At 43.3% G+C, this 27,823-nt stretch overlaps 1 protein-coding gene across 1 annotated transcript in view; it reads left to right on the forward strand.

Moving 5' to 3' along the window:
* Nucleotides 1–27,823, forward strand: part of rnd2 (Rho family GTPase 2) — a 73,671-nt gene that overhangs the window by 24,223 nt on the left and 21,625 nt on the right. The window contains 1 exon segment of the mRNA XM_078424815.1: nt 27,390–27,499. Coding sequence (XP_078280941.1) covers nt 27,390–27,499 — 110 coding nt within the window.

The raw sequence follows: 27,823 nt of genomic DNA on the forward strand, positions 1-27,823 counted from the left end.
CATGCCACCCCAACTGTTGGGCCTTAGACATCTTTCCTTTTCTGCACCATTACAGATTGTGCAAAGGTTGCAGCTTATCCCAGTATCAGGGCGTTTGTGGCTCAGATCTTCTGCTTGGGGCCTCGGGTCAAGAAGTGATATGAATCCCAATCTGGTGTTGGGAAGTGGGTGAGTGACGTATTGGCCGAGGGTCTTGAGCTGGAGTTTGGGAGGTCTGGCCAGTGGTAAGTGTTTAAGAGGCCGATCATCCAAGAAGTCCATTGTTAGAACCAGGCCAAGCCTTGTTCAGGAAGCTGTCTTTAAAACGGCACTGATGCAGAGCAAATAACTCTATGAAAGCCATGATGTTCTCTGAACCCCACTGACAGGTTTACATCGGAACATTAAAACTGAGGTGAGATGGATCTTTTTCACCCAGAGAGTTGTGAATTTGTGGAATTCTCTGCCACAGAGGGCAGTGGAGGCCAAATCACTGGATGGATTTAAGAGAGAGTTAGATAGAGCACTACGGGCTAGTGGAATCAAGGGATATGGGGAGAAGGCAGGCACGGGTTATTGATTGTGGACGATCAGCCATGATCACAATGAATGGCGGTGCTGGCTCGAAGGGCCGAATGGCCTCCTCCTGCACCTATTTTCTATGTTTCTATGATTCTAACCACTCGAACCAGAATAATCTCTGAGGCAGAAACCTTGCCTCCGTGTCTGCATGATCTGGGACAGGAAATGCCCTGCTAGCTTTCAATATTTTTACAATTAGAATTGACATTGTGTGCATTCCAGACAAAAAATGATTTTCATATTTGCCGTGCTGGATACAGAAGCAGCCCTCGGCCTTTGAATTTCTGGGTTGTTGCACTTTAGGTTTTTACTGAAACTGAATAAAAGCGTCAAAAATAAAATTTGCCATGAACACTTTGGAAAATTGGCTGGCTACAGTGGCCTAATGGTAGAGTTGCTGCCTTCCTGATCCTGACTACGGGTTCTGTCTGTACGGAGTTTGCAGGCTCTCCCTGTGACCATGTGGGTTTTTCTCCGGGTGCTCCAGTTTCATCCCACACTCCAAAGACGCACCAGAGAAGCTGCCTGAGCCTGCTGAGTCACTCCAGCATTTTGTGTTAATCTCTGGTGTAAACCAGCATCTGCAGTTCCATCCTACACACGTACAGGTTTGTAGGTTAATTGACTTTGGTGAGTTGTAAAATTGTCCCCAGTGTGTGGGATAGTGTTTGTTTATTTCTGGTCGGCGCGGTGGGTCGAAAGACCTATTTCTGTGCTGTATCTCTAAAGTCTAAAATAAACAAGCAATAGCAAATACTGTTTTAAAACAAATGTTTTTAAAAATGCGGTTTGACTTCACAACAAAATTCTTGATGTACAGTAGTTAAGAGTGGAAGCTGGCACAGGTTGACCTATGCAGCTGAGAGGGATCTTATCACAAAGAAAATGTAAGCCTTTGAATTGGAGTGTTGAACCCAGCACAAAAGAATAACCTGCATTTAAATAGGGAAATTATCTTTTAAAACATTCCCTAAAACTAGTTGCTGGTCGTGTTTCATAGTCAGTTAATTTTAAACTGCTTTCCCAACAGTTGTAAAACAAAAACTCTTCATGTCTGCAATTAACAGAAATATGCAAAGTTATTTTTTTGTTGATCTGGAGTCATGAGGAATGATGTGACTTCAAGTGTGATGTTTCTTAAATTAATGCACAGACATAGAGGCATCTCAAGAGAGTCAGGAGTGTTTAATTATCATATATGCACTGACAACAGAACAATGAAATTCTGAACTTGCTGCAGCTGAACCGAACCATTGACGTAATAACACGCAGATAAATATATCATAATAATCAATCATACAATAAATTAATAACAGTAATCATAGGTATCCAAAATAGTGCAAAACCATAGTCCATAGTGCAACCCATGTCACAGTCCATTGAAGATCATAGTTGCTGAGGTTAGTGTTGTGCAGTGTTCACGAACCTGATAGTTGCTGGGAAGAAGCTGTTCTTGAACCTGGTGGTCATGGTTTTCAGGCTCCTGTACTTTATTTCCAATGGTAGGAGTGAAATGAGACAGGGTGTTGTGGGTCTTGTAGTGGCACATTAATGATATAGTCTGAAATGTATGAAAGGCTAACACATACATAACAATGTATGATGTAGGAGTTGCAGTGAGCATCTGTCACTGTCTGTGTGTGTGTGTGTGTGTGTGTGTGTGTGTGTGTCTGTGTGTGTGTGTGTGTGTGTGTGTGTGTGTGTGTGTGTGTGTGTGTGTGTGTGTGTGTGTGTGTGTGTGTGTGTGTGTGTGTGTGTGTGTGTGTGTGTGTGTGTGTGTGTGTCTCGGCCCCTTATCTAAGCAAGAATATCTTGCAATAGAGGAACTCCAACAATGGTTCAGCATATTAGTTCAGAGATACAGTGTGGAAACAGCCCTTTTGACCCACCAAAACCGCCCAGACCAACAATCAGCCCATACACTAGTTCTATCCTACACATTAGGTACAATTAACCTACAAACCTGCACGTCTTTGGAATGAGAGAGGATCCAGAGAAAACCGACATGCTCATGGAGAATGTGCAAATTCCATCCATAGTCAGGATCAAACCCAGTTCTCTGACATTGTGAGGCAGCAACTCTACCAATGTGCCACTGGGCTGCCCTAAAATATTGATTCACGGGAAAGCAGATTTGCTGTTTGAGGTCTTTGTTGGCTTGATTTTAGAGGAAGGAGAGGCGCTTTAATGAACGATGTACTCAGTCGTTGAGTACATTGAAGAAAGAGATTGATGGGTTTTTAGATTGAATTGATTGAAAGGTACAGCATGGAAACAGGCCCTTCGGCCCACCGTGTCCACCCTAACCATCGATCACCTGTTCACGCTGGTTCTACGTTATTCCTCTTTCGTATCTATTCCCTACACTCTTGTTGGCATGAGAGGCCAAGTAGCTAATGATTGCTTTTATTTCTCATGTTTTTATTTGGCCTCTTGTGCCTACTCTGCCATTGTTTTAGAGCAATGACTGTTTTTGTGATCGTCCATGCTGATAGGGTGAACCAGCATCTTTAAAGTTTAAAAAACAGATTTAAAAATGTTTAATATTACAAAAGGTCTCTAAAGTCAGAACCTTAAAAAGCTTAAGCAGCTTAGAGGAGAAAGATCAGCCGTAGACACCACCTTGAAGGAACGGTGTGTTCCAGCGAAGATAGACACAAAATGCTGGATTAACTCAGTGGGTCAGGCAGTATCTCTGGAGAGAAGGATTAGGTGACGTTTCGGGTCGAGGCCCTTCTTCAGACTGTGTGTTCCAACACCTTTTTGTCTATGGAAAAAAAGCACTGAATAAGATTATTGATGATCTAGTCACAGACTCAACTCAACTTCTCCAGGTGTTAGAAACATAGAAACATAGAAAATAGGTGCAGGAGTAGGCCATTTGGCCCTTTGAGCCAGCACCGCCATTCAATGTGATCATGGCTGATCATCCAAAATCAGTACCCCGTTCCTGCTTTTTTCCCATATCCCTTGATTCCTTCAGCCCTAAGAGCTAAATCTAACTCTTTCTTGAAAACAGTGAATTGGCCTCCACTGCCTTCTGTGGCAGAGAATTCTCTCTGGGTGTATTGTGAGGAATCTCACAATCCCCCGATTCCTCTCCAATCCAATATTTAACTCGCCCTTGAAAATGCCGAGTGACTGTCTCAACCCATCTCTGGGTGGGGAAGTCCAATGATTCACGACCATTTCAGACAAGAAATAGCTCTTCATCTCAATTCTTAGCGAGTGGTCCATTTTATTGAGACTTCATCCCTCTCATTCCCCACCCAAGAAACATTCTCTCGTGGTATTGTAAATAAAGACAAAATATCCAAATTGATATTGGAAGCAGAATATAAGGGTTAATGCAAGAGTTATCAATGGACTCAAACTTAAATCATATGAAATGGGTTTAACTCAGTCTCATGAACATAATTTGAATTAATTCACCTCCATGAAACATTGAAGTCAATCCAAAAGCCTTTCCAAAATCCCTCAAGCATAAAATTGCATTGGAGATGACTCATTGTGGATGCAGGTGCCAGATAGCACACCTGTTGCAGCCTGGTGTCTGAGTCATTTTGTTCTTTTTGGGATGAATCAGATAGTAACTCCATTGTGATAAACTGGTTGCATGGATTTGTTCCCTGGGTTCTTGTGCTACGGAGTTTTACCCCTCCTAAGATCGCTACATTTGGGGAGGGCGGGTGTCCTCGGCTGTTTTGCTTTGCATCAGCTATGAGGTAATACTTTGAAATCTTTTGTTTTGGAAAGAATTGGTGTCAGCAAATCTGACTTTGGTAGCGATAAATCTGCTCAAACCTAGATATTGCGTTTTTCCCCCCCTCGATACTGTAGTGTATTGGAGCGGTGCTCATGGGGAGTCTGTACACTTTGGAGATGGGTTCTGAGGAAGCATTCAACAGTTATGCATGAGAGCAAAGGCATTTGTGCTCCACAGCCCTGGCTTCATTTACAGCACAAGGCTTTTATCTGAAAGCTTCCACCACTGGGAATGGAGGGGATTCCAGAGGAGGTTGACCTGCAGTAGACTGGAGAGGGGCAGATGAAAAAGAGGGAGTTAAATTTTTGATGTTGCTTTGGGGGAAAAAACCCAGCGGTTTGGTTCAGTTTATTTGGGGAGATGATAGTGGAGAAAAGCCTGTCTTCCCTGCTCTTATAATCTGTGCCTCAACCAATTATAATGGTTGTCCTGTGTGCCTTCATAACAATCTTTCGGTGAACATGCCTTCCAAAGTTCTTTACACCACCGTACCAAACCTCTTCCCTTCACATTACTGACTTTGAAAAGTTAGTTTTGGGCACACACGGACTCATTCTTTTGTTCTTCCTGCTGTGCGTGAAGTTCAACTGTGCGCATTTGTAAGGGACTGTCCGTGAGGCCAGAACTTGTTTTTCTTCCGCTCAGGAGCTGAACGCTGCCTTCACTTGTCAGATTTCAACCTCCACAGGCTGCTCGAAAGTAATAAGATCTGTGTTGATGTTGGCAGCTGGAAGGATAGAGATGATTGTGAAAGAAATTCTGAGTGAAACTCAACTTGGGACTCTCATCCAACTGGAATATTTGTATTGATATTGAAATGAGACAAACGATGGGTGTGATTGTTCGTGGATATTGGAACGACTGCTACTTTCTTTAATCCATCTGTCTAACCCAAGACTGAACAGCGGCTTTCCTTCCAAGATTCAGACAATACAAAGATATGTGTGTTATTCAAGCACATTTCTTTCATCCAGGATGCAGCTTTTGAAGTGCAGAGGCAGTGATAGGAATAAGAGAGGATGTTGTGGCCAGCTTCAGCAGCAGAGTCCCTGCAAAGAACAGCCAATACCTCTTGTGTGCTTTCCAGTCTTAAAACAATTGCATTTCGCGATTCGGTTTGACTGCACTGATATACATTTTAAGTGTGGGAAGAGACTAGGAACTGCAGATGCTAGAATCATGAGCAAAACAAACGCAAGTGCCGGAGGAGGTCAGCGGGTCAGGCAGCATCTGTGGTGGGAATAGACGGACTATGTTTCTGCCCGGGACCCTTCTTCAGAGTCTGAAGAAAGGTCCTGACCTGAAGCATCACTAATCTACTCTCTCTGCAGATGCTGCCTGACCTACTGCTGAGGTACTCCAACACTTTGTGTTATATAAGAAAATAACTGCAGATGCTGGTACAAATCGATTTATTCACAAAATGCTGGAGTAACTCAGCAGGTCAGGCAGCATCTCGGGAGAGAAGGAATGGGTGACGTTTCGGGCCGAGACCCTTCTTCAGACTGATGTCAGGGGGGCGGGACAAAGGAAGGATATAGGTGGAGACAGGAAGATAGAGGGAGATCTGGGAAGGAGGAGGGGAAGGGAGGGACAGAGGAGCTATCTGAAGTTGGAGAAGTCGATGTTCATACCACCGGGCTGCAAACTGCCCAGGCGAAATATGAGGTGCTGCTCCTCCAATTTCCGGCAGGCCTCACTATGGCACTGGAGGAGGCCCATGACAGAGAGGTCAGACTGGGAATGGGAGGGGGAGTTAAAGAGCTTCCAGCTTTCAGTTGGATATTTACTGAGTTTGGGAAACATCTTGATGGACGAAGAGAATTAAAAGAATTAGCGGGCCATTGCAGGGCTGGGAATTGTAAAATGACAGGTTAAATTATTGGACCAGTAGAAAGGGCTTGAATCAACAGAATTTAAATATTTCCACCCAAACAGAACATAAAATAATAAACTGACACTCGGAGGTTTTCACAACATCAGGCAATTTCAGAGTCAAGAATGTTTAATTGTTATCTATATACTAAGGAGGAGGAGAGGGAGGAGAGGGTGATGGACCAATGCAGGAGAGGTTTGGGCCCAATGGGTCCACTTGGTCTATTTGTACCAAAAATGGAACAATAAATGTTTTACTTGCTGCAGCTAAACAGGCCCATTAACATAATAATACTGATAAATTTACAATAATCTTTAATATAAGACATGAACATACGTAATACTAAGTAACCATAATAGTCCAAAACCAAAGACTGAAGTGCAAATGAAGGTACAGCCCATCAAAGATCATGGTTGCTGTTGAAAGAAAGGATCGACTGGGCTTATATTCACTTGAATTTAGACGGATGAGAGGGGATCTAAAAGAAACATATACATTTCTTAAGGGATTGGACAGGCTAGATGCAGGAAAAATGTTCCAGATTTTGGGGGAGTCCAGAACCATGGGTCACAGTTTAAGAATAAGGGGTAGGCCTTTTAAGACTGAGATGAGGAAAAACTTTATCACGCAGAGAGTTGTGAATCTGTGGAATTCTCTGCCACAGAAGGCAGTGGAGGCCAATTCACTGGATGTTTTCAAGAGAGAGTTAGATAGAGCTCTTAGGTCTAATGGAATCAAGGGATACGGGGAGAAAGCAGGAACGGGGTACTGATTTTGGATGATCAGCCATGATCATATTGAATGGCGGTGCTGGCTTGAGGGGCCGAATGGCGTACTCCTGCATGGATTTTCTATGTTTCCATGTTAGTGTTGTGTAGTATTCAAGAGCCTGTTGATTGCTGGGAAGAAGTGTTCTTCAATGGTACCGGCACGGTCCGCCTAGGCCGCCGTGGACCGAGATACCGGCCTGCAAAGTCGTCCTTGGAAGTTGTCTATGGGAACGGATCTGCCGCTTCCGGCCACGCTGGAGTTCCAGAGCACTGGCCACAGGGGGCAAAGTCGACCCGCTGATCAGCGTGGAAGCTCTGATGAGGTCGAGATTGACCCCCCCACCCAGCTTATGCGCCACATTTTGGGGGGGACTTCCGGTGGGGGGTGGGGGGGGGGGGGGGGGGGGTGAGAATTTGTGTGTGATTTTGTGATTTTGAACGGATTAAAGGAGCCGGAGAACCAATTGCTGGAAAATTGGTGGTGGACCTGTATTTTCCCCTCAGCAACCCCTGCCTACCTACCCCACCATCACCCACAGCGTGTATTGTGTACGTGCGGGTGTGGGGTATAAGCCTGTTGGGTGAGTTGCTGGAGGAAAGCCACTCATTCACTAGCAGCCGGCAAGGCCAGAACAGTCGGTGCCTTCATAAAAGATGATGGAAAGAGTGACAGAGACTGAATGGATTGCTTTTTTTCTGACCTTCCGGAAAGCCCCGTGGGTGACAGTAGACTATGTTTTGAATTCTCAATGCGAGTTCACTAAGCCCAAATCTGCTTGAAATCTCCAATGCTCATGGGCGGGGGAGGGGAGTGTTCTCCATCAAAAATCTACTGTTGTGAAGCAGACTTTGCAGCTTTACAGAGAACGCCCTTGTTAAGTGCTCTGGTTTGAATACTCTAGTTGTTCCATGCTCCTTGAAACTCACAGGACATGTCGTACGTACCTTCTCCCTTTGCCCTACCGCTGATGGTCCAACCTTTGACAGTCGAGTGGTGACAAAAGTGGCCATGTGACTCTAAAGCCTGGAATGGCTTTTGATTTTGAGGGAAGTAAAATGATGCCCGTTTACAAAAGACAACCACGCACAATTTTAATGTATCTCACTTGTGCTGACCGTCATAGACTTACACGCACACACACACACACGTGGTAAAGTTCTTGGCTCCTTTATGGGACAACTGTTCAGGTACACGTTGCATCTGTGGCAAGTTACATTGGCATTGCACCTTTAATGTAAGTCCCTAAACCTATTCATGGAAATAGAAATTATCGTAATGTTAATTTAGCTTTTGCAAGGTTAAAACAAGAACTGACCAGAGAACCTGGCACTAATGGAGGAGTAGAAATAGGGTCATTAAAAAGAATGTAATGTTTGAGAGGGCCATTTTAGCCAACATACACTTCAATTACAAGGTATTCACTTGTAAATTTGATTCCTAATGGCAGGATAGCATGAATGTTGGCAGATATTTATTCGATGTAGGTTGAATTGGTCTCTGTAAAATTGCTCCTATTGTGTAGGGAGTCGATGTGAAAGTGGGATCACGTGGATCGCATGAAGCCAGTAGGCCGAAGGGCCTGTTTCCATGTGGTGTCTCTAAAATTAGAACTAAAGATGGGCACTGAAAGGAAGAGAAAAAGACACATAGGTATTTGTGTTATAAATTAGATTTAAAGAGATCAGGTTGCCAACTGTGCTTAGCAGTCACATTGCACACATGAATGGCTAAAACTTCTTAAAAGAACCAGGATTAAACTGGTTTAAACAAGGTGCTGGAGTAACTCAGAGGGTCAGGCAGCATCTCTGGCAAAAAAAGGGTAGGTGACGTTTCAGGTCGGGACCCTTCTTCAGAAGTGTTACTCCAGCACTTTGTGTCTATCTTTGGAATAAACCAGCACATGCAGTTCTTTGTTACTGCACTGTGATTAAACTGTCTTCTGTGTTAGTCTTCAGTTAATCTATTGTTGAGATTTCTACGTCAATAAAACAATCACATGAGCTGATTCCACATTACCAATGTATGAAAAGCACACACATCGCTTCCTGACTCATGCATACTTTATAAAAACGAACATTGGGATCTGTACAATGACACTGATTTGAAGAGTGACCCAAGATCGGAGACATTGAACTTTTTTTTCAACAAATTGAGCCGTGTTTTATTTATTTATTGTAATCCCCAATAATTCATCAGAGTTTATTCACCTCTGATGAATTATTGGACCTAGAGACTAATCAATAAATGCATGGCAGATTAACTGAGCGAATGGCATGAAACTTCCTAGTTTTATAACACGACCACAGAATGTGGAATGTAGAATAGTGCACCAAGGAACAGCCCTTCGGCCCACGATGTTTGTGCTTAACTTGACGCCACTTTAAACTGCACACCTGCCCACAATGTGGCCAATATACCTCCAAAGATTCACAGGTTTGTAGGTTAATCGACTTGGTAAATGTAAAAAATGTCCCTAGTGGGTGCAGGATAGTGTGTTAATATGCAGGGATTGCTGGTCGACGCGGACCCGGTGGGCCGAAGGGCCTGTTTCCGTGATGTATCTCTAAACTAAATTCTCCGCCTATTAGTGTGCCAGACTAAATTTCTCTTCAACTTTATCATATATGCTTCCACCGTCTCCCCTGACACCTAAAAAACCCCAATTGACTTGTAAATCTCCTTTAAACTTTCCCCCTCACACCTTAAAGCTACACTGTCTTGTATTTGACATTTCCACTCTGGGAAAAAAGACTCTTGACTATGTCTCAATGCCTCTCACAATTCTATATATTTTACCTCGACCTTTCATAATTGTATATATTTTATCTATGCCTCTTAACTATATATTAAAACTCTTGCTTGTTTGTTTGTTCCTGAACTACAGCCAAAACGGTACACGATAGCGCGCCAATTTTAGGCCCACCTTACTCACCATCGTCCCTTTGGTGCTAATGGAATAAGTTTCATGGAAATCGGTGCTACATTTTTAAACTTATTCACATTTAAAATTTTAAATCTATCTCCATGGGACAGAGGGGGGGGGGGGGGTGGAGGGAGGGAGGGGAGGAGAAGGGAGGATAAGGGGGTTTGAGGGGGATGGTGGAGGGGAGGGAGGGGTGGAAGGGCGCAGGTGGGAGGGGGAGGGGGTAGGGGGGAGGGGTGAGGAGAGGGTGCTGCACCAATGCAGGTTTGGGCCCAACGGGTCCACTTGGTCTAGTACTTTTCTATATTTTACCAAGGCTTCTCATAATCATATATATATATATTACCTATGCCTCTCATTGTATATATATTATCTATGCCTCTCATAATTTTATATACTTATCAAATAAACATCATTAATACTTAGGAAACACTGTGGTTTGCTTTGAATAAAATCCTCATAGTCAATGAGAAAAGGCATCTATCTCATTGTTCATTTAAGATTTTCTTTAAGCAGCTGGGTTGAGATGGTATTACGACGTTGTTGTAGAATGGCTTTGTCTGTTATGCATCTTTCTCTCTACAAGCTGTCCATGGGTTTCCTCATCAAGACTGCTTTCTCATGATGTTCAGGTGGTGTGTATGTAACAGTCTCGCACTCCCAGCACACTCCACTCCCATTAGGCACTGATAACGAGAGCCAAATTAAATCATGTTTTTGGACAGTTGCCAAATTAGAAGATTATTTGGATGTATCATGGGCTTATTATAGTTTACTCGCCCACATAAATACATCTGCGTCTGTACGCACACACATACATGTACAAAACCACATGCATGTAGTTCTCATTTGACCCTTCAGTTATATTGTAACTAGACTCGTTTTTCTATTTGTTTCCAAGCCAGTCAGATAGGCCTGTCAGTCAGTGCAATCTGTACCTTTGACAAGGGTCTGTGCCAATGATCACGTTGAATGGCGGTGCTGGCTGGAAGGGCCGAATGGCCTACTCCTGCACCTATTGTCTATTGTCTATCAGGTTTATTCACAATAAGCATCTCCCCCCTTCATTGTTCACCGGGTAGAAGCAATGGGTTGTGTTTAGCGGTAATGACCCAGCAGTCTTTTGCTTCAATCAGCTGTGAAATCATCAAAAACAGGAGGCAATTTCCAAAGATTGCACACATTGAATTTCACAGCTCTTGAAATCTTTAAAAATATTTCTTTGTTTCATGAAATGCCTTTGCTGATGGTGCATAAAATCATGTCTCTCAACCATGACTGCCTCATTTTGAAGGAAACTGACACACTGGGACAAGTTCTTTGTTTTATGGAGTGATTGAAAGAAAATACTTTGGTTGAATTTTGCAATCAGGGCGAGTCGGTCACTTGGTTGGTGCTGAATTGGTTGGTCTTAGTGAAGGGTAATGGAGAGGGAGCCACCTATTGGCATTGAGTGCATGTAGCTTCTGCTCTAGGATCAGTGTGGGATACCAGGGTCTGATTCTTGCTGGAAAGTGCCCGGAGCACTGCGTCATTCCCAGCTGTAAAGCCACATGGGATGAAATTGCCATCTAAGACTCCCTTTCAATCTCAGTCTATGGTTACTGGTCCATGCATTTACTGATGGGTGCCCAGAAACCATGGAACTACCGGACAGAAATAGAGCGCCAGAGACCCGTGTTTGATCCTGACTGTGGGTGCTGCCTGTATGGAGTTTGTACATTCTCCTCGTGACCTTGTGGGTTTTCCCCGGGAAGCTCCGGTTTCCTAACGCATTCCAAAGACGTACAAGTTTATAGGCTGATTAGCTTGGTATAAATGTAAATTGTCCCCAGTGTGTGTAGGATAGTGTTAATGTACGGGGTTTGCTGGTGGGCGACTCGGTGGGGTGAAGGGTCTGTTTCCACGCTGTATCTCTAAACTAAATGAGTGTGTTCATGAAAGTGGAAATATAGTACTTCAGGGTCTCGGTACATTTGCAAAGGATTTACAGCAGGGAACCGTTCCTTCTCTCCTGAGATGCTGCCTGACCCGCTGAGTTACTCCAGCATTTTGTGATACCACGATCATTGGGCCTGTTGATCCATGTTTGTTCCACAAACCCTCACCCACTTTCCCTCAACATTAGCTGGCAGCTTGCCCTTGCATTCCTTTCTCCATCCTGCACATGTCCAGCTTTCTCCGAAATGCATCTGCAGGCATGTGCAGAGGATTTTTAACTTTTTTTTTTTCTTTTCGGGAGGACTCTGTATGTTCCTTAATGTTATGGGTTATGTGTTGTTATTTGTGCACTGTACATTCTGATGTTATTTGGATGATAATTAGCAGGGGTCTGGGGGGTGGTGGGGGGGGGGATGGAGGAGGGGGAAGGAATTTCCACGCTTGCCCATCCAACCCTACAACTGCCCTACAGGGGGCGGCATCTGTGGAGGGAAAGGATCGGTCGAAGCTTCAGGTCAAGATGCTGCCTGCTGTTTGATCCAGATGACAGCATCTCCAGTCTTGTGTCTCTCTCTTCCAGGGAGATCCTGAGGGAGAAGCATCAGCCTAATCACGAGACAAGAAAGTTGGACCTGTTTTTCAGGCCCTGCTTCCTTGGTGCTTTTAGAAGCAAGGACACGAGGTCAGACTTCCAGCCAGGACTGGGAGAGGAAATCTCTGCTGCTTTGGTTAGGGGAACATGCTGCCTCCCTTTAGCTTATGGTTGATTATTGTGTACCGGGGTACAGTGAAAAGCTTTGTTTTGCATGCTATCCAAATAGATCAGATATACCATACATAGATACCATCAAGCCAAACTCAAGTACAATAGATGTAGCAAATGGGAAGACAGAGTGCAGCCTATAGTTCTCAGCAATGTAGAGCATCAGTTCATTGAACAAAGTCCAGTTTCCTCAATGGAGCAGAGGTGAATCAGACAGAACCCTAGCTGATGGAAGGACCATTCAGAAGCCCGATAACAGAGGGGAAGAAGCTGTTCCTGAGTCGCTTTCAAGCTTCTGCACCTTCTGCCAGATGGGAACAGGGAGAAGAAGGATTGACTGAGGTGGAACAAATCTTTGTTTATGTTGGTTGTTTTTCTGAGGCAGCATGAAGATGGATTTCCATGTCTTAATGCTGAGAACCTCGCTTTGGGTCGTATAATGATGGAGAATCCAGCCCCAAGAATTTATATTCCCATGGGATGCGCTCCTCTTGGCTGCGTGTGGGAACCAGTTCGCCTTTGTTAATTTAACTGCAAACAGTTCAACTGCCCCCAGCCGCAATTTGCATTTATAACGCACGTTTATTGTGCAAAAGTCTCACTCCACTCCCAAGACCATACTTTTGTTTTGGCAAAATCTTAATCTGAGGGAAAACGACAACACATTTTTTGGAAGGGGTAGATTTTAAGGAATGCCCTAAAGGAGATGGGGGAGGTTGTGAGGTCGAGCTGGGAACGCCTGGAGCTCATCAGCTGAGAGACTCAAGAAGATCCTTGCGAAATTCTGTCTAAATCCACCCGTGCAGAGAAGCGCGCAGATTTTGTGCTGAACACCCAGGCGATAATGGGAACCAAACACAGCGGTCGGTGCAAGTTTTAAAACTAAATACCAGACTCTAAATGGGAAATTAAAGCACCATATTATTTCAATGAGGTACCGTACTGGCATAATTTTGGTCAATAATCCAAAGCAGTAATTATTGACAGCACCCAGCATTGTTGTTTGTTTTGGGTAAGTGTTGTGAGGCACATTGTGCCATTGTTGCTTGGGGCCTCCGATACTCTGCAGAGATGCAGCCAGTTTGACAGCAGCTCCAAGCTCTGCCATTGTGCAGCAGGATGGAAGGCTTCACTGGTTGTGGGTTTATTTTGCATTCTGCCGGGCCTCCAGTGCTATTCACGTCCGCCTTCCCACAAAGGGACAATTTTATCCATCATTGTGCAGTAGGAAGAGTGTTGCTATGGCACGCCGCGGAAGAAATCCAACAACTCCAAGCGGCACAATTCACTCTTAACAATGTTGATGGGTCACATGCGTTTAATTGAATTACTGGAAGTTGAAAAAGTAATGAATTTGTGGAGACATGGAATATTCAGTTAAATGAATAGCACTCGCTCTCTCAGCACCTCTCTCTCTCTCTCTCTGTCTCTCTCTCTCTCTTTCTCTCTCTGTCTCTGTCTCTCTCTTTCTCTCTCTCTCTCTCTCTGTCTCTCTCTGTCTCTCTGTCTCTCTCTCTCTCTCTCTCTCTCTCTCTCTCTCTCTCTCTCTCTCTCTCTCTCTCTCTCTCTCTCTCTCTCTCTTTCTCTTTCTCTTTCTCTCTCTCTTCTCTCTCTCTCTCTCTCTCTCTCTCTCTCTCTCTCTCTCTCTGTCTCTGTCTCTTTCTCTCTCTCCCTCTCTCTCTCTCTCCTCCGCTCTAACATTGGCAAGGAATTGCTGGGAATAGAAGAGCATTGGTTTGTGTCCTTGGACTGTGGTTCGAGCGCCGGCCTTTTGTTCAACGCCGGGGCCACTGGAGCTGCTACCGTGAGCTGCTCTCGCTCAATGGTTTAGTTATAACCAGCACAGCAGATTAAAATGATCCCACTCAATCACTGCTTTGTGAAAGGCTCTTGGATCCGCAGTGCGTTACTGGCAAAGCTCGACTTTCTTTGCAAAGTGTCGCACGTTCCCAAACAACTCTGTTACAATACTTGCAGGAAATTTCTCAAGCGTTACGGTGGAACAATTGGCATTTTTCTTCCTCGCAGGGAAAAGAAAACAGTTTCATTATTGTAAAGATATATTTTGGTGAGATAAAGCTCAGTGAATGGAAACGTTTAAAATCAAGTTGGTTTCCTGGCGAGGGTGAATGATTCTGCAAGGGTTTGCCAGCCTTGTATGGGCCTGTTACATTACTGAGGACAATGGTTTTTCCAAAAGTGTGTGAAATGTAATAAGAGCAATTCTAATTATTTATTCCGAGATTTAAACATTCGAAGATTGAACAGGGCAAATCATTGTGTGCAGTTATCAAGCAATACAAGACATTTGCGCTTGCTTCCAAAGGATTTTTTAACCTAGCACCCGGAATCCACAGAGCAGAACTGGGAAATTTGGCTGCTGTTTGGACTGTGTCGATGAACATGTTCACAGAATGTTGACTCTGATACTCCTGCTGTTTTCTATTTCCTTTCATTAGTGCGGGTGTCAGGGGTTATGGGGAGAAGGCAGGAGAATGGGGTGAAGAGGGGAAGGTAGATCAGCCACGATTGAATGATCATGGAGTGGACTTGATGGGCCGAATGGCCTAATTATGCTCCTATTACTTATGAACTTTGTTGCCCTGTAATATTAGGCTACCGGGATCCGTACTGCAGCACGATGGAAATGTTATCTATTCCTTTTCTGCAAAGATGCTGCCTGACCTGCTGGATTACTCCAGCATTTTGTGCATACCTTTGGTATAAACTGGCATCTGCAGTTCCTTCCTACACACTTAGATTACAAGTGGTAGGGTTCAACTAGCACCTCCACTGGGGTTCACATGGTGACTGATTAATGCATCTTTGGAAGAAGCCATGCCCTATTGAGCAATGTTTTCTGAGTTCAGAGTACGAACCTGTTGTGATTCTCACTACAGGAGCATCTTTTAACTTGCACTTCAGTACTTCAAAGAGAAGTAGTGTAGGTTAGCCAGTATCTGTAGCATTCCAGTGCAAAGCAGCACCTCCAGTGCATTCTTTGAAAGTCTGTTTCGCTGGTGTCTCCAATCTGTTTGTGATCTGGAAATCACGGCTGTACACCACATTCCAAGTGTAATGAAATATATTATTTTCTAACATTATTTGCATAATCTAGTTTATCCAAAAGATCTAACAAACCATTCAATATACATCTACCTTGCATTTTCTGTGCAGGTATTCATAATCTGCTGATCAATCAATTTTGATACTGAAAACTGGGTTTTAATCATGGACCCAAGCCCTACAAGGGTGATCTGAAGTCTATATAGAGTATTGCCTCAAATGCACCGAGCAAAGTTACAGCGTGCTCATGTGGCAGCTCCATTGTCCATTCAGAATCTTTTTGTTCATTTAATTTAGTTATTGTTTACCATCAAACCTATGGGGCAAACGTGGGACTAGTTTACATGGGGCATCTTGGCACAGACGGGTTGGGGATGAAGGGCCTGCTTCTGTGCTGTAGGACACTATAACTTCCTGGGCAGTGAGGGAAGAACATTACATTGTTAAGAAGTGCAGTGGAACAGCTGTGGCCATTCAACTCCATCAATTCATTCACCATTTGGTCACACCATGACTCTAATCTGCAGCTGAGATCCATTTAATGTTGCTCCATATCTCTGCAAATGTAAACATTTTTGAGAATTTTCATGAACTTTCAGCCTTTTAAGAGAGAAATGTTGCCATTATCCTTGGCGGTTCCTAATTTCAATCCTGAATGAGTCTATCTGAGATCATGGGCTCTTGTTATGGAGTGCCGTCAGACGAAATAATTGTTCTCTAACCCCATTGCATAAGTTCATAAGTTATAGGGACAGAATTAGGCCATTCAGCCCATCATGTCTACTGCCATTCAATCATGGCTGATCTATCTTTCCCTCTCGAAGGTATTTATTCACAAAATGCTGGAGTAACTCAGCAGGTCAGGCAGCATCTCAGGAGAGAAGGAATGGGCGACGTTTCGGGTTGAGACCCTTCTTCAGACTGAAGAAGGGTCTCGACCCGAAACGTCACCCATTCTTTCTCTCCTGAGATGCTGCCTGACCTGCTGAATTACTCCAGCATTTTGTGAATAAATACCTTAGATTTGTACCAGCATCTGCAGTTATTTTCTTACACTACCTTTTGCTCCACTGCGATTTCTCCTCAAGGTATGTCCATTATCTTTCCCTCTCAAAGCCCATTCTCCTGCCTTCGCCCCATAACCCCAGACACTAATCAAGAATTGGACCCTCTCCGAGGCCAGTACACCCGTCCTCAGATATGGGACCAAAACGGCTTACAATACTCCAAACGTCAACATTCTACACTCAAGGGAATACAACCTGGCCTCATAATTGAACCCTTAAGATTGCTGTGCAATTCTTTTGCATCTGCTGAAATCTTCTCCGAAACAGAATGCTGGACCATGCTGCTACAGAACTGATGCAACACTTCATTGGTTTTATAGTCCAAACCCCTTGAGATAAAGGACAACATTCCATTAGTCAATTTGATTACTTTATGTACCAGTGCACTAGCTTTCAGTGATTTGTGTCCATGGATACGAAAATCCCTTAATCCCCTCAATATCCTTGTTTCCATCAATTCTAACATATGTTCCTGGTTCTGTAACCTTGCATTATCTCACACCAGCCCCAGTTTGCCTCAGATATGTCCAAGTTCAATGTCTAGTCAAAGACCTCTAAATGCATGGAAATTAAAAATTAAAAATAACAAAAAATTTCCAAATGATGAGGTTAAATTTTATTTTGTGTGTATATTTTGTATTGTAGCAGTTGGCCCTTAAATTTTGTTTACCTTTGATCACATTCAAATTCATCCTATACAGAAAGATGAAGAAATTAATTCTCGGCTATCTATATACTAAAACTCTCGTTTGTTTGTTTGTTTGTTTGTTCCTGAACTACAGCCAAAACGGTACACGATAGCGCAACAATTTTAGGCCCACCTTACTCACCTCATCACTTTGGTGCCAATGGAAGAAGTTTCATTGAAATCGGTGTTATATTTTTAAAGTTATTCACATTTTAAAATTCAAAAATCTATCTCCTAGGGAAGGGGGGGAAGGAGGGGAGGAGAGGGGGAGGGAGGGGGGAGGAGAGGGGGAGGGAGGGGGGAGGAGAGGGGGAGGGAGGGGGGAGGAGAGGCTGCTGCACCAATGCAGGAGAGGTTTAGGCCCAATGGGTCCACTTGGTCTAGTTTGTTCTAAATACACAATATGGTTTTGGCAGCACATTGTACTCGGGTTTCATACTTAGTTTCCATTGAAATCAATGAGATTCTATTTCAATGTGTTACCATGTTGTGCATTTGGCTTGATACTAGGGCCATATTTCTATCTGACCAACCCTACATTTAGGTGCAAACCATCAATAAAAGCTGCTCAAGTCTGCAGCCATCTATAAAAAGATTTTTTTTGTACAATTGGACCCATTCAACAAAACAACAGAAGCACACACCACATCAGCAATATAGCTGCCGGCACACCAGTGTTCTGCTGGAGTCTGCAGTTTTTCTTCATTCCTCTAGCTTTCTAGTTATGGAGGTGAAGGTTCTCACATTTATTTTGTCTCATGGACTATAATAAATGGTACATGGGGAAATCTACCTGGTGCTGACTGTTCTTTTCTGTGGCCAGCGTGAATGCTATAAACTCACCGTACAATGAGTGAGAAATGATCTCTCTTTTAAAATGCTGACCACAGTAGAATGAAGGACTATTAACATTCCAATCGAGACCTCCAGCGAAGTGGTTGATGCTTCGGAGAGAGCAAATAAAGGTGAACTTCAAGCGAGCTGAGTGTTTGCGCACCAACCTTTCGCGAACCAATAGCTGAGGTATCGCAGGGAACCTGTGGCTTGCTGACGTTTATCTGATAACCTGTTTGGCTCCTTTGGGACCACCTCTCGGCTACACACTGTGAAGAACTCTGCAAATAGCTTGGGCGGTCAACCAGAGTTTACATATGACTGGCGGAGCAAGATATAAGGAAAACAATTGGAGGGAAGTTCAGGGGGGTAACAAAGTCACCCAACGAGTTATGTCAAGTCAGATCAAGTCAATTTTATTTGTATAGCACATTTAAAAACAACCCACGTTGACCAAAGTGCTGTACATCAGTTCAGGAACTAAGAACGAACATACAATGGCACACAAACATAACAGCACATACATAAACAGTTCACAGCACCCCCTCAGAGGGCCTCAAATGCTAGGGAGTAGAAATAGGTTTTGAGCCTGGACTTAAAGGAGTCGATGGAGGGGGCAGTTCTGATGGGGAGAGGGATGCTGTTCCACAGTCTAGGAGCTGCAACCGCAAAAGCGCGGTCACCCCTGAGCTTAAGCCTAGACCGCGGGATAGTCAGTAGCCCCAAGTCGGCCGACCTGAGGGACCTGGAGATAGAGTGGTGGGTTAGAAGATTTTTGATATGGGGGGGGTGGGGGGGCAAGCCCGTTTAGGGCTTTGTATGTGAATAGGAGGAGCTTGAAGTTGATTCTGTACTGTACTGGGAGCCAGTGGAGAGAGGCCAGAATCGGGGTGATGTGATCCCTTTTACGGGTACCCGTCAGAAGTCTCGCTGCGGCGTTTTGGACCAATTGCAGGCGGGACAGGGATGATTGGCTGATCCCGGTGTATAGGGAGTTGCAGTAGTCTAGGTGGGGGGAAATGAATGCGTGGATGATTTTTTCAACGTCGTCAAATTGGAGGAATGGTTTGATTTTAGCTATAGTACGACGCTGGAAGAAGCTGGCTTTTACCACAGCGTTGACTTGCTTGTTAAACTTTAACGGCAGGTAGGACTTCCATTTCACATTTGCAAAGTACCTGGATGGGTATTTTAAGTTACCTTTGACCCACAGGGTTATGGAGTTTAGTCTCACTCCAGACACTTGTGCATCTTAGTTTAGTTTAGTTTAGTTTAGTTTATTTTAGTTTATTTCACGTGTACCGAGGTATAATGAAAAGCTTTTTGTTGTGTGCTAACCAGTCAGTGGAAAGACTACAGAATGACAATGAATGAACGTTTATTGGCCAAGTATGTACACTTACAAGGAATGTGCCTTGGTGCTCCGCTCGCAAGTAAACAACACGAACATACAGCAAACAATTAAGAATAATGCATAAAACATTAAAACATTAAGAAGACACATTACGGTTTAAACATGTGTGCAATAAAGCAGAGCAAAAAGAGACTGCAGACTTTTGGTTATTGAGTAGAGCTACTACTCGTGGAAAAAAGCTGTTTTATGTCTGGCTGTGGCTGCTTTGACAGTCCGGAGTCGCCTTCCAGAGGGAAGTTTGAGCTGTCCACAGCATACAGATACCCCATAAAGGGAATAACGTTTAGTGCAAGATAAAGTGCAGTAAAGTCCAATTAAAGATAGTCCAAGGCTCTTCAATGAGGTAGATGGTAGCTCAGGACCGCTCTCTATTGTTGGTAAGATAGTTCAGTTGCCTGATAACTGCTGGGAGGAAACTGTCTCTGAATCTGGAGGTTTGCAGTTCTGTACCTCTTGCCTGATGGGCGAGGTGAGAAGAGGGAGTGACTGGGGTGAGAATCGTCCTTGATTATGCTGGTGGCCTTGCCGAGGCAGTGCGAAGCTTCGATGGAACGGTACTAAGGCTGAGAGTGGTGTGTACCAAAGGAATGCTGCTCTGTCAGCGATGTGTTGGATTTACTTTAGATTTTGCACTTAATTGAATCTATGACTGCTCTGTCAGATGGTGCCAATATGAAAGAGAGCAGTGGAGTTATCCCTGGTGTCTTAACCAATGATCAATGTAACCAGATGATCTGGTAATGTTAGAAACAAGGAACTGCAGATGTTTGTTTACAAAAAAAAGAGAAAACAAGTGCTGGAGTAACCCAGCGGTTCAGGCAGCATTTCTTGGAGAACATGGGTAAGTGACGTTTCAGGTCAGGACCCTTCTTCAGAGTCAGAGTCTGAAGAAGGGTCCTGACCCGAACCGTCGCCTATTGAGTTAAGTTCGAGTTTAGTTTATTGTCATGTGTACTGAGGTGTAGTGAAAAGCTTTTGTTGCGTGTTAGCCAGTCAGCGGAAAGACTGGACATAATTACAATCGTGCCATCCACGATGTCCAATTACATGAGAAGGGAATAACGTGAATAACGTTTAGTGCGAGATAAAGTCCGATCAAAGATAGTCCGAGGGTCTCCAATGGGGTAAATAGTAGCTCGGGACTGCTCTCTAGTTGGTGGGATGGTTCGGTTGCCTGATAGCAGCCTATCCGTTCTCCAGTGATGCTGCCTGACCCGCTGAGTTACTGCAGCTCTTTGTGTCTTGATCTGGTAATGTTGCTGTTTGTGCATTTACTTTTTGGGTACAAAGTGCTTTCAGATAGGCTAAGGGTGCCATAGAAATGCACGTCATTCTTTCTTTTATTTCTGTCCGTCCACTGACTTTGAATGAGTGGTATTCAGTAACAATTCTTTCTGTAAGATGTTTAACAAAAGCATAAAACCCGAAAGGCAGATGCTGCAATGTAGCTATCGTTCCCGATTAGCATATTGTGAATATATTAATTCATCACCCATTGAAATCAAATGTTGCATTAGAGCATATGCATTTGTTTAATCGTCAACAGTATGGGGAAAAAACGACTCCCAACAATGCCACATTATGAATTCTTGCCTTCAGCTCTTTTTTTTTCAATCTGTTCCTTTAACAGAGACTTTCCTCGTTCCAATGAAGGGAGGAACATGATATTGGGGTAGCAATGATAGTAGTCATTTCATTCGCAGTCTTTTCAACCATCACAATGTTATTCTGTATTCGATTGTTTGTTGGAATGGATTAATTTTTGTTTACAGCTCTCGTTTTTAATAATAATTAAAAATACAATTCAAGACGGCTTCCTCTTAGGCTCCATCAGGCTCCTGAATACTGCACAATGCTATCCTCAATAACTATGATCTACAATAGACTGTGCCTTTGGCTGCACTAAACACTTTGATCTTGCACTATTATAGTTACCTAGTATTTTGGTTACTAATTTATCATTTTATTAGTGTATATTTATCTGTGGGTTTAAACGGCGTTTACAGGCATGTTAAGCTGCAGGAAGTAAGTATGTCATTGTTCCATTGCCGATATAAATGCCAGTTCAACACTCTCGACTCTTGTCGCACATAGTTGCTGAGAGGTGTACATTCTGCTGCAAATACTGATGTTGCCCCTGAAAGGAAACCTGGAATTGGACAACTTTCCTTGCTCGCTCCACTCCTAACAGTACAGAAATCTCTTGTTTTGTTAAAATGCAAACTCAGCCATTCTGAATGAACCAATTCAATCAACTTTAGTTCTTGTTACATGTTTACGGATGCAGAAAATCAGTATTTAAAGGGTCAATTGAAATTAAATCTGTTAACGTTTTTTTAGTTTGTAAAATACCAATGGAAATATATTTACCTGCAATCTTATTATATCTTCCACTGTCTTGGTTTTGGAATTAATTAATTACCACATGCATACATATATTCTTCACAGCCTCTCAAACAAGATTTTCTTTCTTTATGTGTAGCTGCCGAACATATATATCTTGCTAGTTTTTAAGTTATCTGGCATGTGTCTAAGTTCTAATTCCACTAAAACTTCTACAAATAGCTAATACGGTAGAAATTGTGTTTGTTGGACTTCTGTATCTTGTATGAAGTTTTAAAATTTAATTAAGACAACAAGCAATGGACGAACAAGCAACTTTGATCTTTGATGCAGACATAAAATATTCCGATGTTATCTCTCTCTTTTTTAAAAAAAGCAAATTATTTACCTTGTTTTTAAAGAACCAGTTCCACTAAGATGTAGATTTGAAGCCATAACATTTGGGTATGCAGTGTGCATATTTTAGTATCCTTTGTGAAATTACTCATTTTCATTCACCACTCATCCACCCCACCCCCAGCATCTGAAATCCTACAGTAGCTAAACGCCCAGTGTGTGACAATGTCAGTGCAGACTTTAGTTCTGGTGAAGTCGAATGAATTCATGATTGTTCCTGCCCGATATGTTCCTCTAACGCTCAAACTCAGCATCGTACTTCAGGTTTGTGTTAGCACAGGATTCTGAGCAGACTCGGTGGGCCGAAGAGCCTGTTTCTGCACTGTATCTCTAAAGTCTGAAGTAAAAGTCTACTGACGAGCCACCAGCTTCAGTGGTCCGATCTCAGACCTGAGAAACAGGCTTTTGGCCCTACCCTGTTGACAATGTAGAAAGTAAATTCTTAAGAAAAGGCTTGGAATCTCTTGTATCTTCCTTCTATTTAATGTAGCATGTACTGCCAATTTGCCTGTACCAACCTAGCAATGCTTAAGACCCAAGCTGTAAAAGCAAAAAAATGATTTCCCCAGAAGTCAAGAGTGTTTAATTGTCATTGGTACTGGCAACAGAATGGTGAAATAAGTACTTGGTGGAGTTTGTACATAAAAAGTTAATAGATTAATATTGCTGTAACGGCGCAGTGCAAGTTGTATGATGCAATCAGATTGACCAAATATACCATATATTTCCAAATATTTATCTATATATTTGCAAAAGCTGTTCTGCTGGAAGGTCAACTCTGAGACATTAACTCTGATGGTTCAGAACAATTCAGAGCCGTGTCAACTCTGATTTGTTCTGTACCTTTTCATACCTCGAGTTTCCCTTTGCCTTGACTCTCAGTCTGAGGAAGGATCTCGACCCAAAACGTCACCTACTCCTTTTCTCCATAGATGCTGCCTGACCCGCTGGGTTACTCCAGCATTTTGTGTCTACCTTCGGTGTAAACCAGCACCTGGTTAGATGCACCTGGGAGTTAGATGTGGCCCTTGTGGCTAAAGGGACCAGGGGGTATGGAGAGAAGGCAGGTACAGGTTACTGAACTGGATGATCAGCCATGATCATATTGAATGGCGGTGCAGGCTCGAAGGGCCGAATGGCCTACTCCTGTACCTATTTTCTATGTTTCCTTCATACACATGAACTCTGTTTGCAATAATTGTTTTTGTTTTCATTCCGTATTGTGTTTTTTCTAACCCTCCTGCAATGGAACTCCTCAAATCATTCCCCTTAACTTGCCAATTCACCATTCATTTGGATTTTGGATAACATGACTAGATCTAAAATCGTCTTGGACTTTGCAATCCAGTTGGACTGACAGCTCGGACAGATATATCTAAAGTTACCTAAAGATAGACAGCGTATGTCAAAGCTGGATCTTTCTCTCTCCGCTGCTGCCTATTAACCTGCCCAACCCCAGTCTCCTATTGACTGAATCTCATAAAAATCTGATGTATTCCAGACTTCTGAATACACCAGAATCATTCGCATGTCAGTTTACCCAGCAAACTTGGTGTCAGTTAAATCCATAATAGATTTGTTTTAAGACGATTTCCAATATCCAGTGATTCAGTGTAAATAACAAGTTATCTGCAACTGGCCTGTTTGCTACAATCTTCCCTGGAAATTGTAAAAAATAACCTCAAAGAAGAATAATGTAGCCTTATTTTTTACTCCCCAAGTTTAATGGTTTTGCGGGCAGCTATTCTTCATGGTATGCTATAAATTGGAGACAAAATTTTTTTCTAATGGCATGAAATTGTTCAAAAACGTGACATCGGTATGTGTTGTTTGAAATCGCAATATTAGTTTAATCCATTGGTAATAATAGCAAAGTTGGAAGGTTTGTACATAGTTCAGCAAGGCATCATGTTAGCTCTGAACATTGTCTTCATCTTTTCAATCTTTTGATCATGGATCAATGGTATCAGCTTGAGATGCCCTTTGTGTTATGGTAGTGTAAGAAAATAACTGCAGATGCTGGTACAAATCGAAAGTATTTTTTCACAAAATGCTGGAGTAATTCAGCAGGTCAGGCAGCATCTCAGGAGAGAAGGAATGGGCGACGTTTCGGGTCGAGATATTAATTTCTCACTCCTTTGTCTATTTGGATCAATTTCACTGAATGGCAATTTCTGAATTATCTGAACTGGAGGATACCAAGTTATAATGAAGACTGCAGCACAGAACTGGAGAATGCTGTCGTGTCCAAGTCACTGCCACCTCTTTTGGTTGCTTGTCTGTTAGTCTAAGGGAAATTCAACATGAATACAGGCCCTTCAGTCCGCCAAGTGTGATCTGACCATCAAGTATCCATTTGCACTAACTCTATCCTATCCCATTCTATTCTCCCTATATTCCCATCAACTCTCCCAGGCTCCCCACTCACCCACACACTAGGGACAATTTACCCAGGCCAGTTCCACTAACAACTCTGTAAGGGCATGAAGACCCCTTTCACCATTAGGATGTAAAATAGTTTGAACTGGTGTGAAGGCATGTCATGAATGTGTTTTGTGACATGCCTTTGTACTCCTTAATCGATATTACTTTGATTGTTTCAGCTTATCCGTAGTAGAAGAAAGGTAACCCATCTATGAAGGAAACCTAGACAAAACGAATGCCAGCAGGTTTGACATGGCATGGATAGAACTGAAGTCCATTTTGGCTGTGGTTTTTTGATTATAATCATTATATTTATACTTGTTTATATTTTGGCAGCCATTGTCCAGCTATTAAAGATAGACAGACAAGTTGTGAAAATGAGCTCTCTTGCGTGAAAAGGTGTTGGAATTTTCTGAATGGTTTTATTTCAAGTCTTGCAGAGGGTGATGAATCTCCAGAAAGCACAACTCCAGCGAGCTACGGAAGCTAGAACATTGGGGGTCAAGTGAAAGAGGATGTGGATAAATGTCTGAAAGTTCAGGGAATTGAGAGCTGTGGGGAACTGGCACGGAAGAGGAGTTGAGGCCTCGTGGCAGATCCGCCACATAATCTACCAGTGATTGTGCGGCCTACTCTTTCACCTATTTTCTTGTGTTCTGCTCTGGAGAGATAGACTAGAGCCCCCAAGTCAGAAGAAAATCCCTTGGAAACGACTGCCTGTGTGAGCAATATTTTCACAGTAGAATCTTGCTGGTTGTGATTTTTTTTTTACACACAGTGATATCTGGAGTGTGGCAGCCATTTTGGCAACCTTGAAATGACTGGATCGATGATGTGCTTGGTGGTAGTTTAACAACCTGCAGTCGTCATTTACATTGGCCAGAATCCAGTAGAGAAATGGTAGCAAGAGTGAAAATGGCTGTTGGAATAAATGGAGAGGTTTTCTTTTGTTAATAAACAGCAGGCCAGCTACATACTGTACAAAACAATAAACTGCTGATGGAATTCAGCAGGTTAGACAGCAAATGTGGAGGGAATGGACTCATGATATTTTGGGTCTGGACTCTTCTTCAGACTGACAGAGAGGGGGGGGGGAGAAAGCTCCCCGGCAAGTGATAGGTGGATACTGGTGAGGGGAGGTGATTGGTTGGATTAAGTGACAAAGGTTAAAGGTTAGAAGGCACAAAAGGGTATCAGATCAGGAGAGTAGAGGAGGAATGGAATGTAAAACCAGAGGCAAAAAAACAGATTGCTGGAGAAACTCAGTGGGTCAGGCAGCATCTGTGGAGGAAAATGGACAGGCGACCTATCGGGTCAGAACCCTTCTTCAGACTGATGTGACTGCAGGATTTCTAAACACACCCATGACAACTAAAATGCCCCATTTAAACTAATCCCATTTACCTATGTTTTGCCCGCATCCTGCTAAACCTTTCTTATCCATGTACCTGTTCAAATGTATTTTAAATGTTATAGTACCTGCCTCAACTACTTTCTCTGACAGTTCGTTCCATATTCCCACCATCTACTGGGTGAGAAAGTTGCCCCTTGGGTTCATATTAAATCTTTCCTCTCTCACAAACCTATGCCCTCTAGTTCTAGAATCCTCTACCCTGAGAAAGGGACTCCACGTTCAACTTATCTATTTCCTCATGATTTTATAAACCTCTCCCTTCAGCCTCCTGTGCTGGAATAAAGTCTAGCCTGCCCAACATTTCCCAATAGCTCAAGCTCTTGCGTCCTGGCAAAATCTTCACAAATCTCTGCACCTTTTCCACCTTAGTGGCATCTTTCCCATAATAGGGTGACCAACACAGAACACAATACTCCAAGTGCGGCACAGTGTCGCAGTGGTAGATTTGCTGCCTTACAGTGCCAGAGACCCGGGTTCCATCCTCACTATGGGTGCTGACGGCACACAGTTTGTACGTTCTCCCCGTGACCTACATGGGTTTTCCCCGGGATCTGGTTTCCTCCCACACCCCAAAGACGTACAGGTTTGTAGGTTAATTGGCTTGGTAAAATTGTAAACGTGCGTGTAGGATAGTGTTAGGTGTGGGGTTCGTTGGTCGGCAACGACTCTGCGGACTGATGGGCCTGTTTCTGCACTGTATCTCTAAACTAGACTAAAGTGCGACCTTACCAACGCCTTGCACTTGAATTTAAGTCTGTCGGTATTTCCTAAGATTCAAAATGTTCCTGTTTGCCACAACAATGCTTCAAATGCCTTGGCTATTGGATTCTTGGCTGAGGTCACCGGCTTAATTTTGTTTGTCTGGAAGTTGGATTATGGATTTTCTTGCACTAGAAGTTCAATTTCAATGAAAAGTCAGGTATGAGGACGTGCGGTCACCCGAGCATGAAGCTCTTTGACAAATGATATGCTCAGCAGTTCTCCGTTTTGCTGTTGTCTGCATCCTGCTGTGAAAAATCTCCTATTTAATGCATTTGTTTTATTAAGAACCTGTATGTTGCTTTGTCATGACGGGGCCTGCATGAACCAACATGTCGTCCGCATCCCGTTCTGACATCTTTGCTTTCTTTTGACCCCTCCAGGATCGGCATATTATGACAACGTTCGCCCGTTGGCTTACCCCGACTCGGATGCCGTGCTAATCTGCTTTGACACCAGCCGTCCAGAGACCCTAGACAGTGTTTTAAAGAAGGTTGGTGCCTGCCTGTAGTCATATCATATCATATCATATATCTACAGCCGGAAACAGGCCTTTTCGGCCCTCCAAGTCCGTGCCGCCCAGTGATCCCCGTACATTAACACTATCCTACACCCACTAGGGGCAATTTTTACATTTACCCAGCCAATTAACCTACATACCTGTACGTCTTTGGAGTGTGGGAGGAAACCGAAGATCTCGGAGAAAACCCACGCAGGTCACGGGGAGAACGTACAAACTCCTTACAGTGCAGCACCCGTAGTCAGGATCGAACCTGTGTCTCCGGCGCTGCATTCGCTGTAAAGCAGCAACTCTACC

This window comes from Rhinoraja longicauda, chromosome 29 (assembly GCF_053455715.1).
Source record: "Rhinoraja longicauda isolate Sanriku21f chromosome 29, sRhiLon1.1, whole genome shotgun sequence".
Lineage (NCBI taxonomy): Eukaryota > Metazoa > Chordata > Chondrichthyes > Rajiformes > Arhynchobatidae > Rhinoraja > Rhinoraja longicauda.